At 39.4% G+C, this 14,101-nt stretch overlaps 2 protein-coding genes across 5 annotated transcripts in view; one reads left to right on the forward strand and one right to left on the reverse strand.

Moving 5' to 3' along the window:
- The first annotated feature begins 1,054 nt into the window (after window positions 1–1,054).
- LOC116389847 (endoplasmic reticulum-Golgi intermediate compartment protein 2-like) lies at window positions 1,055–9,121 on the forward strand. Of its 3 annotated transcripts, XM_031858868.1 has the most exons (14): window positions 1,055–1,177; window positions 2,060–2,193; window positions 2,277–2,385; window positions 2,506–2,552; window positions 2,648–2,715; window positions 2,828–2,868; window positions 3,587–3,688; window positions 3,843–3,938; window positions 4,068–4,123; window positions 4,498–4,596; window positions 4,826–4,923; window positions 5,028–5,190; window positions 5,396–5,475; window positions 5,642–9,121. In XM_031858868.1, the coding sequence occupies exons 2-14, from the start codon at window positions 2,088–2,090 to the stop codon at window positions 5,720–5,722; spliced, it is 1,146 nt and encodes a 381-aa protein (XP_031714728.1). In that variant the 5' UTR covers window positions 1,055–1,177; window positions 2,060–2,087; the 3' UTR covers window positions 5,723–9,121. The 3 variants fall into 3 exon arrangements, with proteins under 3 accessions (XP_031714728.1, XP_031714725.1, XP_031714727.1); XM_031858865.1 differs by having other exon boundaries at window positions 5,396–5,694; XM_031858867.1 differs by having other exon boundaries at window positions 3,611–3,688; window positions 5,396–5,694.
- The window catches only part of LOC116389846 (fatty acyl-CoA reductase 1), a 49,177-nt gene continuing 41,681 nt past the window's right edge, over window positions 6,606–14,101 (reverse strand). Inside the window, exons 8-13 of one of the 2 annotated variants that reach the window (XM_031858863.1) lie at window positions 12,846–12,875; window positions 12,537–12,604; window positions 10,086–10,257; window positions 9,869–9,998; window positions 9,490–9,617; window positions 6,606–9,276 (exon numbers count right to left, since the gene is read on the reverse strand). In XM_031858863.1, the coding sequence (XP_031714723.1) occupies window positions 9,114–9,276; window positions 9,490–9,617; window positions 9,869–9,998; window positions 10,086–10,257; window positions 12,537–12,604; window positions 12,846–12,875 (691 nt within the window). In that variant the 3' untranslated portion in view covers window positions 6,606–9,113. The remainder of the gene's footprint in view (window positions 9,277–9,489; window positions 9,618–9,868; window positions 9,999–10,085; window positions 10,258–12,536; window positions 12,605–12,845; window positions 12,876–14,101) is intronic. The other variant, XM_031858864.1, reaches the window with a different exon arrangement.

The raw sequence follows: 14,101 nt of genomic DNA on the forward strand, positions 1-14,101 counted from the left end.
GTGCCTCTTAAGGTGTGTTAGTGTGACTGCTGATGAATGGACAAAGTCAACTTCTCCAGTTATCAGTGCTTTACTACCACTAGTACTACATTATTTGATTGTTTTATGAACCAATGTCATAAAATATAATACCACGTTGCACCCGACAAAGTGTAATACATATAAAACTACATGTCAAAATATGGAAAGTGAAACTAATCTGTAAATCATCTGAACAAAACGTTGCTACGGTTGTTTTGGGTTTCTCTTCAACCAAAGACTATAAATATACATCTTGAAAAGTAAAAAACAAACCCCCTTCTTGTCTGCCTTTATTCATACTAATCAGTAAAGTTGTTTCAAAACTGAGCTGCTAACCAAAACCATCTGACTGCATTAAATAAAATGCAAATTTGAAATTCTAAATTGTCCCAAAGCATGATCATTTTAACATATGCTACACATCAGACACTATAAACAAGTCGAGATTAGACCAGTGAAAAGTTAAATAAAAAGTCTACTGTAATTTTGTTTGACATAAAAGATAATGAGATAATGCAAACTTTTCTAAATTTAAAGTGTTTTGATCAGATATTGGCAAGTTTGTGATGGAAGAAGTATTCAGCTCTGAGCAATACTACAGTGTAAAAATACTCTGTACAACTAAAAGTCCTGCATTAAAAACAAAGAACTAAAAAAGTATAAGCACAAACATAGAGGCCTATATATACTATACATGCAGTGCAGTGTAGATTAGCAGGAAAGTACAAGTATTTTAAAATTGTTTGAGTAAATGTACTTCGTTACATTCCACCACTGGCTAAATCTCAGAAATCATTGCTATAGAAGTTAGTATTTTTTTTCATATATTAGGATAATTTTAGATTGTAATTAAATAAGTTTTATTCATGCATTGTAATATGATTGTGTATGGAATATAGTTTGAACCCTATAGATTGACTATTATTCCAGTGTTAAGGCGCCACCTCCTGACAGAATATCGACACTGCTCTGTGCGCGTTCACGTCGCACGCCACGCGCTGGCTGACGTTTACCCAAACAAGGAAGACGCGAGACCGCCCCCTTGCATGGATGTGTCATGGTGCACTAACATTAAGATATCATTGAATAACTTATTGAGTTATGGCGTCCAGGGATCCTGTACCGCGATTTAACATCTAACCAGATGATAAAAGAGGTAAGATGAATTATAAATAAATGGTGTTGGAGGAGCTGTGCAGCTGTATTGAAACGGTTTACAGTTAGTAGATCTCTTCGCTTCATAAAACATCTCTGCTGTTATATAATACTCTGTAGGACTTTGCAGAATATCCATCCCAATATTGACTGTATAGAAACATTAACATCTGTTCGCTGCAGTATTGCAGTGCTTATAGCGATGTAAAGTGTATTAGTATGTTATATGAGCATGTGTTGTGGTGTTTGTGTTGAGTGCATGAAATATTCTGCTGATCAAACAATAATTGCTCGGTTGTTTATTTTTATTTTTTTTTTATTCAATGGTTTATTAAAATCATTCGTGTGACATCGGTGCAATTTTAATAATACAATTTTATTTGATTATCACGTGTTTTAATGAACAAAAACATAAAGTTAAAATAATATTAATAAAACAGAGAAGATTAAATATTATTTTCAAAAAACATTTTGAATAGAATTGTATTACTATTTTATTTTAAGACGTTTAAACAGACTACGTTTTGACTGAAGACTTGTCTTAATAGGTCTTTAGATTGTATCATTTTATTGCTGATGAATATAAAACAAATATGTATTGAAAAAGAAAAAAGGGTAATACGTCAATAGGAAGCATTTGGTAATAAATCAGGAAAGCTACTAATGAAGAGTGTGTTTTAAGATGTTCTGCATGTGTAACAAGCCTCACAGTGTTACTGTACATTTAACAGTCACATGGTGGTATTAGCATGATATGAATGTGTTCCCCCTTTGGTAAAGTGTACATTTGCATCCTTAATAAAACCATTACAAAGCCAGAGGCTGCAGACTGGGGTTCTGAATGTAACACTAATGGATACACTGCGTTTTATTTGTGACGGAGGAGGTGGAGAGCAGCCCTGAACCTGAAGATGAGGCGGCTGTCACGAAGAAAAGTCCTGAGCTTGGTGAGGGAGCTGGACGCCTTCCCCAAAGTCTCAGACAGCTACGTGGAGACCTCGGCCTCAGGAGGAACAGGTGGGTCACTCCTCTGAAGACAAAAAGACGACTATACGGTAAAGATATCAGAACGGTAACCAATCTGTCTGTCACATCCACAGTATCGCTGATTGCTTTCGGTGCCATGGCACTTCTGGCTGTCTTAGAGTTCTTTGTTTATAGAGACACTTGGATGAAGTATGAATATGAAGTTGACAAGGATTTTTCAAGGTACTAATCAAACGAAACATTCCCAAAACAAAGTTGCTCATATTTACGTAGTACATATTTATGGCAGGAAATGACTGTCGAACAGATATTATTAACCCTCTTCTTTTTTGTCATTTGCAGTAAATTGAGGATAAACATTGACATTACAGTTGCCATGAAATGCCAGCGTGAGTATCTCACGTGGATGAATTGCTCATCAAATTGCATTACAGATGTAAATATGTGTCAGCTGCCTGCATGCATATTATGTCTGTGATTGCAGACGTTGGAGCAGATATTCTGGACCTGACTGAGACCATGATCACATCCAGCGGCCTCCTGTACGAACCTGTGAGTGAAGCATGATGTCATGTTTAATTTAGCACCAGAGTCATTTTCTTTCCAGCTTTTAAAGGTGTTGCTTTTCACAACTGCATCTCTTCTCTTTGTATGTTTTTTTCAGGTGATTTTTGAACTGACTCCACAACAGAGACTGTGGCAAAGGTGAGCTGTCATGAAATCATGAAGGGAGATATTGAAACAACAGGATGTCTGCAAGTCTTGTAGTGTCTAAATATGCTATCTAAATTGAAGGCTGCAGTGTCGATAAATATAGTATTTTGTATCTAAAATTCAGTTTAAAATGTTGCAGGATATGAAACCATATTCATACTATTCTCCCTCTTAACAGCTACTTTCATTTCCCTTTTTTGTGTGATTAAGTTGAAGTTTGCATTCTAATTGTCATTTAAAGTCCTTAAAGGGATAGTTCCGATATTTTGAAGTGGGTTTGTATGATTACTTATTACATATATTCGCCACCTAAAAAAATCTGTTTAAGTGCACGCTATACTTTGAATACCTTCACCGCTTTACCTTGCCATCAGACAGCCCTTTCCGTCGGGGAATTGAAGCCGTTATCTATGCTCATACACACAAGACTCCTTTTACAAAAACTGGGTACATACCGGTCACCATGTACTGCAGGTAATACACTGAATATGGATAAGTATGCAACCCCACTTCAAAAAATCTGAACTATCCCTTTAAAAGTGTAGCTTATTTGAGGTGATACAACTCGCAGGCACACTGAAAAATAAAGCTGAAACTTCAGATTTTAAAATGATGTAGAAAAAAAGAGTAGTTGCATTTCTACAGTCAAGATGTAGTTTAAGTGTAGCCTTGTCTTGCATGCTGCCAACTTTTCTTTTTTCATCCCGAGGACGTTGCTTCTCATACAGAACAGGCTGAGAGAGGAACATGCCCTTCAGGAAGTCCTTTACAAAACTCCCGTCAAAGGAGGTCCCACTGCTCTGCCCCCACGGTCAGTTACATTACATGTGTTCAGTTCTTTATTAATCTTACAAAAGGCTAACAGAGTTTTATTCTCTACACAGAGTCAGGTTTTATTTTCTGCAGATATTATGCAGCCTGTAAAATGATGTGCTTAATGATTGTGTGTGTGTGTGTGTGTGTAGGGAGGGCGTCTCTTTGGATCCGCTCAATGCTTGCAGGATACACGGGCACGTCTACGTCAACAAAGTGGCAGGAAACTTGCACATCACTGTGGGAAAGTAAGAAACCAGAGGAATTGTCAAAAAGGTGCTGGCAGATATAACTGGAGGTCGTTCAGGAATCTCTTACCACGGCCCATAGAGCTGTTGTTGACTCCAGTCCTCTTATACCTCTTTTGTCTTTTCCAGGCCCATCCACCATCCTCAGGGTCATGCCCACATTGCAGCTTTTGTGAGCCACGAGAGTACGTAACAGTTTTTGTAATTATGCTTGCATATGTTTTCTTTGGCTTGTTTAAAAGTAGTGTTTTAATATTCTGCTCATGGTGCACAAAGAAAAAACTATGATTGCCAAATTTAAAAAAAGTGACGACAGACATCTTCCTCAGGGCATTTACTGAATCTCAAAGCCGATTTTTACATCAATGATACTATTAAATGTTGCATTTTTACATATATATTATAAATCCCTCTCAGTTTTCTATTTCATACATTTTTTACCACTGATCTGTAAACAAAGCAAGTGCAGAGTACATTTGTCCAGGTTCCCCCAGAACTTGTTCAGTGATGCTCCACGGCCTTGATTGAACCTGAGCTCCCTCTCATCTTTGCATCACAGCGTACAACTTCTCCCATCGAATAGACCATTTATCTTTTGGGGAGGAGATACCGGGGGTCATCAATCCTCTGGACGGCACGGAGAAAATCACCTTTAACAGTAAGTTACTGCTGTGTTTCAAGAGAACGGAGAGGATAAAACAGACTTTTACGAAATCACGAGTTGACTCAAACTGTCCTTAGCTCACCTTTGATGATCACAGCGAACTAAATATAACTGGAAAGAGGTCCGCTATGGGTTGGTTAGTTGCATTGTTAGTTTCTTCGGTATAGTTTTCCTTCTTTAAATTGATGTTACATTTTTAACACATTATTCGGTTTTATTACAGATAACCAGATGTTCCAGTACTTCATCACAGTGGTTCCAACCAGACTGAACACATACAAGATATCTGCAGACACTCACCAGTTTTCTGTGACTGAGCGGGTGAGTGAAAAGTAATTAGCGGCCCAAGAGGAGGGATGGACGGAGGATGGCGCCTTTCAGAGAAACCTGGGATAACACTAACCACCACGCTGTCTGTTTGCAAGGAGCGGGTGATAAACCATGCAGCGGGCAGTCACGGCGTTTCAGGCATCTTTGTCAAGTACGACACCAGCTCTCTGATGGTGACGGTCAGCGAGCAGCATATGCCACTGTGGCAGTTCCTGGTGCGACTTTGCGGCATTATCGGGGGTATATTCTCCACGACAGGCAAGTCTGGTTTTCACCTGCAATCACAATTATTTATTTCTTATTTTAACAGGGACAGTGCAGATTAACACGGACACATAGGAAGACAAAACATAAGTAATGTATATGGGGCTTCTGGACTTTTAAATTCAAAGTCCATTCTTAAAATGTGATTTCTTAAATGTGTGAATTCATCTATTTATCACCATGTGTTTCTCTCTTAAAGGCATGCTCCATGGGCTTGTTGGCTTCTGTTTTGATGTTATCTGCTTTCGCCTCAAACTTGGAATCTACCGGCCCAGAGAGGTGAGTCTTGAACCCACAGTCTATGGTCTTTATATCCAAAATCCAAGTTTCCTTTTCCTCAATAAACAGGCCGTCTCCATAAAATCCGAAGGAATTGTTTCTTTCTCTATGTAAACTCAACCATTAAGCAGATCTAATAGGCTTACCTGTACTGGATCTATTCTAGGATGTGCAGCTACACAACCAGATGAACAATCTCAACAATCATCAGACTCCTTTGTTGGCCGACGATGTCCCTCAGGAGTAGTGTTTTTTCAGGCTTTTGTCCATCGTCAAACGTCACCGGTTTGTTAAATTGTGTTTTTCTACTGAGAAAGGTGAAGCTGTGGTGTCTACTTGAAAAATAGCTCATTGTGCTACTACTACATTATACTACTACAAATGCAGGTATACTTGTGTTTATTTCATATAATACATTATTTCCTTTCTGTGATGGTGTTTGTTACTTTAGACATAATAGCACATTATACGGATTGTTTGGTTGTCATTTTGACTCCAATAAAATTTAAAGATCCACAAATTTAAAAAAATACCAGTGAGTTTTTTTCCCCAAAGCATTGATGTGTGGAAAACATTTAAATCTTCTTTGAAGTCATAAAAAGATGGGAATGGTCCTCAAATACTTGTCATACTCATCTTCTGGCCTTAAGTGGAAATCCTTTTAATCCAATGTTTAAGAGGGGGATCGTTGTGTTGCTAATAACTTGTGTTTTAGGTGTAGCATGTGAGGTTGTTGGTAAATTAACAAGCGTATAAATAGTTAGCTTAAGAGTTAGACAATAAGATAATCTGAAGCCTAAAGACAGCTCAAGAGAATAAAATTTAGACTATACAGTTGAAAATTACAATAAAACTCTGGCTCTGCCTCAAGGTTTAAAGGGTACTCGAGTGATTTAGTATTGTACTGACTAAATATATAAATAAATAAAGGCAGCAGAGACCAAAACATCATAACTTTTAGTCCCTAGTATAATTACATGGTGAGGTAGAAGTTTCATGGACTGCAGCACACTTTTTCTCCTCTAGTTTATTTCAGTTTTCTCAAGCAGACTTTGAATAGAGTGCTGTCATATCAGGTCATGAAGGTGGTCAAACAGTTTGTAAATGACACCAGAAAGCACAAGTTGAAGTCATTGTTTACGGGTTGCTGTAGTTTGTTACGTACAGTAACAGTAGCTCCAGCCTGGGGTTTTACTGTGCCAATGGTGCTCTGCAGCACTTTGTTGTGAAACAAACACACATGAGCAAAACAATTTAAACGACACCACAACAATAACTGACAAAACCACTTCATCGTACAGGCCTCGTACAACTGCAGACATTTTGGTTCATTATCCCCCTCTAAAATTAGGAGGACGGTTACCACGATTACACCACAAATATGGGCTTTGCATGAACATTTATTTAGTTCCGTCCCTTTTTCTCCCGTATAGGCTCGTAACTGTTATGTATTTGTATTCTTTCAAGAGTCAAGCCACAGACAATACTGTACACGGTTTTCTCATTTGTTTAGTAAAAATCAGACTTGCCTGTCACACTTAACACTTTTGGTAAACTCTGCGGGAAGCTCTGTGGTGGAATCCTGTGAAGACACTCACCAAGCAAAGATCAACAGTCAAATACAATTTGTGGTACTCTATAAGAATAATATGTAGTTCAACTATTTACAGATCTTCCAAACTGGGGTAAATGATTCAATACCAGGAGGGCTTTAAATCCCTCTTTTATAACCTAGCACTTTTGTGATTTAGGTCCAGACTAACATATAGGTCACAGTGTGTCTTGCTTCAAAATAGAAGTCCATTTCCCCATCAGGTAAGGTTTGGCAAACCTCAAGGCTCCGTACTTGGTCCACTACTTTTCACAATAGTCTTCCGTTCTGCAGAATCGTTTGCAGCTGCAACATGAATTTTCCCTCTGATGCAGATCACACTCGACTTAACATTGCAATAAATTCTTATGATTGCTCTATGCTCTGTCCTGTTTACTAGCTGTCAAAAGCAGTTTGAAATAGATTTTCTTACATATAGATGAATCTGAAATGCTTTTTTCCCCCCTATGGTTTACGACACAGTAGCCTTGATGCTTTGACTTCTTATTCACACTAGAGGTGATTTTCTTTCTTTCTCAGCCATATTTAACAAACCTTATGACCTCTTCAGTATCCAGAGGCCTGCCTCAAGAACTAAGATAAATCTTATGTCAGTAGTACCTTCATCTTCACATTTCTTTAAATACACAGTCTGTAGTCTGATAGCTCCATCCCTGCTGCTGTCACTCTTTGGAAGAGCTGCGTCTCCTCCTGCTCCAGTTTGTGCCTCATGTATTAGTACTATTGAGAGGCACAAACTGGGGCTCGGTCTCCTCCAGCTTTCAACTATTCAACTATATTGCCTGCTTTAAGCTTTGGTCCCCCAACCTCACGAACCGTAGACCTTAAATCTTGGATATTTGACATCACTAATATTGAATTGGACTTGGATTTACTACATTAGCATTGGACCTTTTAGAATCCCATTGTTGTATCTGGCGTGTCCAACGGCTACAACTTGATATAATTTGTACTTTTTCCCCACCAATGGCTCCTATTTCACCCCCAGCCAAATGCCTTTTGAGGTTCTGGGGGAGTTTGTCTTCTTAGAAAACGTGGGCTTGGTTGGGAGACATTGTACAGTATGTGATGCTGGGCTATACAAATAAACTTGACTCTGATGTTCTCTTATTTATATATAATACACTGCCAAGGTCTACCACATATATCAGACTAGCCTTTGACGCAAGTATAAATATGTAAAAGTAGTAAACTTAGTTCCAGTACAAACTGCTGTACAAACAGGCAAAAAGTGGATGAGCATTTAAACAAACAAGGTTTATGTTCAAAGAAATACTGAGATTATTGTTTGTGATATTAAACAAGTGACCAGCTCAATAGCAGGAAAGATGGCAGATCTGTATGTTTCCGTATATATAGTGATACTGTTATCTTGTGTGGTCAGAATTTAGCTTCAATACTCGTCTCAATCTGTGGATTGGCCTTGAGACAAAGTTAGTTTTGGGTGTAATCTTAAAAAGGCAGTAGATACACGTAATGTAAGACAAACAGATGCGTATTAAAGAGAGGAGTTGGATATCCCAACAGTAGAAAACAGAGAAACAAAATAATCTTATAGAAATCGTCCTCCAGTGAAGCACTGCCGTATTTCAAGTATGAAAAAAAAAAAGTCATCACAAGGCAAGGCAATGTACCGAGATTCAAGAGGATGGAAACGATGATGTGGAAAAGAAAATGGAGGTCAGACAAAAGGCTTTTCGTTGCATATATAATTGGCCACGCTGAGAAGAAAAAGGTAGGTACAAATGAACACTTTTTTTTGGACGGGGTCTAGTGACTGAACAGTGCAGGTAATGATGACAGATTTCAAAACTAAAACAAATAATTCATGGCTAGTAGACCTCCATTCCTCCCTCCGAGTGCTTCACACAACTGCAGTCTCCCACCTGTAGAGAGCCCACAGCTAATCCGCACATAAAGGAGGATTTAGAGTGTCCTTTGTGGACAGTCAGAGTCTCAGACGTTACATCCTGCTGACAGCTAAAGGCGAGGGCGGCTGTCTCTGGTTTGAGGCTTGGAGGAAGACTCAGTTGGTTATGGTGCTGGATGCGCGGAAGTAAGAGAGGAACTTGAAACAGAGGCTGACTACAAAGTACCAGATGTTTCTGGCCATCTGGGAGCGAGCGATAAACACCCTCCAGATGAAGACGACCAAAAGGGTGTTGAAGGTGTAGCGGATGTTCCTCAATCTGGGAAAGTGAGAGGAGGAATGAGACAGGAAATAACATAAACCTTTTGAATGGGTAATATAGAGATAGCAATGATGGTTAGGGGAATCTCTGCTGAAGTGAATTTATTAAAATAACTTTTCATTGACACTTATCACTGAGCTGAAATTCCTGTTATTGACTAAGGAAAGAGAGATTGATAGATTTACCATCTTCTAGTCCTGTTGTACTTACTTCCTCAGATGCTGTCTGGCAGCAGGAATGTCGGACATGTCTTCATTCAGGACGTACTTCTTGGTGCCGATGCAATAATTCTCGATGTACTCGGGCCAGTTCAGCTGGCGCACATCAAAGTTAAATGTCTGCAAGATGGAAAAGATGGTTAGGAGGGCATCGAGACAAAGACAAAACCAAAGCTACCGTTTTGTTTGTAATTGAAGAGAAATGTGAAATTCCACTCTTCATCACTAGATGGAGCAATAGACTCCCTAGTAATACCTGCATCAGATACTGTCAGGTGAAGCAAATATTGTTCAAACAATCTGGTTCCTAAATCAGCTTAGAAGGTGGAAAATGTAGCCCAAACTGGCAGCGTGTTTGTGGATACGCGTACCTTCCTGTCCTCCGGAGTTAGCTGGCTCATCAGCATGCTCATGTTCTCAGAGTTCCACTCCCAGTCCTGGCTGCTGAAATACTCCAGCAGGCCGATGGCCTTGTGCAGTCGATTGAAGATGCGCATCATCCTAGAGCGAGAGTGGGGTCAGAGGTTACGACACACTCGAACTTCTCTGTAGATTTCAAGTGCGACAGATAACAGCTGTGAGTCTTACTGCGGCTTTTGTCCAGAGAGACGCAGGACGAGGTCGTAGATGAGGGCAGGGAACTTGTGGCTGACCAGGATCCAGTACTGGTTGATCAGGTAGTTGGAGGTGATGTTGGCGTTGGGCCTGCGGTAAGCTTGATCCAGCGGGTTCCTCTTGAAGGACGACATTACATGGTGCTCTACAAAATGGGCATGGTTTAGGGGATAAATTAGGCAGCAAAATAAAGTATTTATCTCTGAGAGGCAAATGGAAAATGTACTAGTTCAATTATCTAGTTCAAAAACATTTATAATAAATAATTTGAATCATCTTGAAGACTCTTTTTACCAACTAGGTGAAAAAAACATTACATCTGCTGTACAATAAAATACTTTTAAATGTTTCCTAATGCAAAGTGCCAAAAAAAAAAAGTTTCAATAAGTTTAAAATATGTTTTATCGTGCAGTGGATAGGATACTTTTGTTCATCCAGGTCGTTGGATGAGGATTTTAAAAAGCCTTCAGCGGTAAGATTTCAAGATCCCCAGTTATTTAATTTTGGGCAAATCCAAAGCTTAGCTCTGTGACTGGAATGTAATGGAGGCACAAACTAGGGCTTTAAAAGTCAGCGGACATGTGGGGATCCCATGATGCAATGAAGAATAAAAAAGGTCCTTCAGAGCAACTGCAAACAGTCTGAATTATCAACATCCACTGACCAGGAACAATGAAACAGGTAAACAGACATATTGCAATTTCTATACAAGGATCTTGACTTCCAGGAACCATCAGCTGGCCTTAATGATGACATGATGTTTTTATCTCTCGTTCTCGGGGGGGGGGGGGGGCACACAATGACTTCGCCCCCACTGGGCAGCACAGACGGTCCCTCCTCCAGCAGCAGCCATCCACAGACACAGAGAGCAGCCGTGTGACCTCAAACATTACATCACACACACAGCACGGCAACTATAGGCCTCGCACCGCTCATTTCCATGGAAACAGATATGCAGGGGTTGCAGGGGCCGAGCGTTGACCAGATCCGAGCTGACAGCCAGCTGTGGCCGGGCCCCTTGCAGCCACAAACCCCCCCCCTAAAAAAAATGGGCAAGAGTACCCACAATTCTTTGCTAGCAACAAGGAGCTGGATCCTCCTTGTTTACTTGTGTTTTAAATTTCAGGGGGCATCTATTCTTTTGTTGGTCTCATTGTAATTTGTGCTTCGTTGCTTCTGATTTGGGCCAGCGAGATGAGAGTAAACGGTTCCTCTTTCATAACCGAGTTGCAGTGATGAGACCTAATCCTGCTACGAGCCATCTGGTAGCAATTTCCTCGGTGGAGGGAGCATGTTTGCTAATCTGAGAGGAAACGGGGTTAAAGAGGGTCCCTTGTCATCCAGCCAGCCTCACATCCACAGCTCTCTCATCCCACTGTATCTGATGACCGCTGGGATGGAAACAATGAGACTTTTCACCCTTCATGTGGAATTTCATCGCTACCTCATTTATCAGAAACCATAAAAGCTCTGAGCTCTAGCACCAATTCATATCAACTGCATCAAAACACACCTCAAAAGAAAACATCGTAGTATAATCTCACATACATTTTTAACTAACTTAAAGATGTACATGTGATTACAGACAGCGTGTGCTTTCAGTGAAGGGAAAATTCAGTTGTATGCTAAACCTTGAATACACGTTTACCTTTTTATTTTCTATGAATCAGGGAATATTTGAGCTGATGGCTAATGTCAGCACGCTAACATGCTCACAATGACAATGCTAACATTCTGACCTGATGATGGGGCGAGAAGAAAGTCAGAGGATCACTCTGACAGGGACTTGAAAATCTACATTTTGTGGAAATCCATCGGAGTTTCAACGTTTGGAATGTTTTGTTTATAAAACCACAGATGTCAACCTCATGCAAAAGGTAAAGGGATCACCAATGTCAGTAGGATTCATCCTCTGGGGACCACGAATGCTCATGACAATCATCGTTCTATAGTTGTTGAGATATTTTCCTGGATAAATGAAAAGTTGAACCTGCCGGTGGAACTAGAACAAGAACAAGTCAGTGGATCATACCAAATATGACGGCAATCCACCCAATAGTTGTTGTTGATACTTCTGTAAGAATCATGTAAGTTTTATGAAAACTAGTGTTATCTAACCTGCTTATGTATGAAAGTAAATCAGGTCTTGAGTATAACACCAACACCCTCCAACTTTAAAGCCATCTTCTGTCTCTTTCCAGCAGGTGGCAGACACTCTCCACAACAGCCCCGACCACAAACACAACTTAATACATGACAGGCGACGTTATGTCACAACACCGGAGTATTGATTAGAGACGATGAACACGATATTGTGTGATGCCGGCAGGCACAAAAAAAAAAAAAAAAACACGCTCTACAAATATCCGTCTGCAGCGAAAGGGTTCTATTACCTTTAAGCAGGACAACAAACAATGTACCTACCAATCTCTCCCCAGTGGAACGGGTTGATGCCGCCGGAAGTGCAGTTGTACACCAGAGCTGTTTTAGGTCTGCAAGTTGTGGGAGAAGAAGGTCATAATGAAGCCAATAAAAACACAGATTAGTCTGTATTTTCTGGACTATTTGAGCATCAAGCTATAAAACTATAGTACTATAAAAGTGCAAAGGTGATTCTTGAAAACATATTAATCTGAGACAACACATGCAGAGTGCTGACAATACATTTAAGCTGGAAAACTGAGGGGTAACTAAACCTTTTAACATACTTTCCAATGTGGAGTCAATACTTAACTTTCATTTGTCTGTTTTTCTGTTTTCCTTCTGAAAATAAGTACAGGTTGTCAGGGACATAAACACTGATATAATCACATAACAGTTGGTGATGTTGATGTATTATTACATTTGTGAGATATGATTTATTTTTTCCTTTATAAAATACTTTTATTTGGATGTAGTTTAGGTCTCAAAACCCAATGTTTTTAGTTCTTTTGTATCTTTTTATCTTATACCATTTGAGAGTGGTCTGTTCAGCGTTCCTTAATATTCTGTCCAGCATTAAAACTGACCCCAGTCAAGGGAAACTTTTCTCGTGACCTTCTAATAGTCCATTCCTCAGACTTTCTAATTATTTTTCCCATTTCTGTCTGGCTGAATAACTTTCAGCATCTTTGACGTCTGCTACTGCCAAAATAGGTTCTTCTTTTTCAAGGTTCAATAAAAAAAGAGAAGTTACTGCCTGCTTTTTACAGATAAAGGGAAATTTGGGAGTAAATATACGTGTCTGAAAAGTGAAGCCAATCCAAAGTGCCTTAAACGTACATTATTTTTAATGGCCATCAGGGGGCAACTCCTCTGGTTGTATAGAAGTCTATGAGAAAGTGACTCTACTTCTCTCTTGATTTATTACCTCAGTAAACATTGTAAACATGAGTTTATGGTCTCAATCTCTAGTTTCAAGTCTTCTTCAATACAACATGATGTTCATTTGGTGAACTATGATCCATTTAGAGTCAAATAGACCATAAAAGCAGGGTATGCTTTAGGGTGCGGCTACTGTGTGATTGACAGGTCGCTACCACGACGTTGTCCATTCTGGGATTTGTCCCCGTTTTCATCTTTCAAACATGTTGAAACTTTGCTTAAAATCAAGCATGAGCTTTTACACAGTGTGGACTCTCGGACTCATCTCATAGTATATTTCTTGTAAAACGTTTTTGTACTTCTTTTATTACTTGAGACTTTAAGTAATAAAGGTGTTTGTTCAACGTGAATGGCTTTCTGTTAAAAGACAGTGACACCAGGTTTTTATTAGGCTGAAGAGTACGTGTCCTTTATACAGGCTCAAGATCCTTTTACCATAAAAACTAATATCATGATTTTTTATCTGTGGGCTTTTAGTGTGGTCTGGATGGACAGAGTATCCCACAGTCTTTATGTATACACATCCATTATTTTTGAAACAATAGTTTTAAGTATTTTCTGGGATGGCAGCATAAACACACACAAAACATTCAACCCAAATATACCTACATATATATATATATATA

The sequence above is a fragment of the Anarrhichthys ocellatus genome, unplaced genomic scaffold, assembly GCF_004355925.1.
Source record: "Anarrhichthys ocellatus isolate YVR2014 unplaced genomic scaffold, GSC_Weel_1.0 scaffold21, whole genome shotgun sequence".
Taxonomy (NCBI): domain Eukaryota; kingdom Metazoa; phylum Chordata; class Actinopteri; order Perciformes; family Anarhichadidae; genus Anarrhichthys; species Anarrhichthys ocellatus.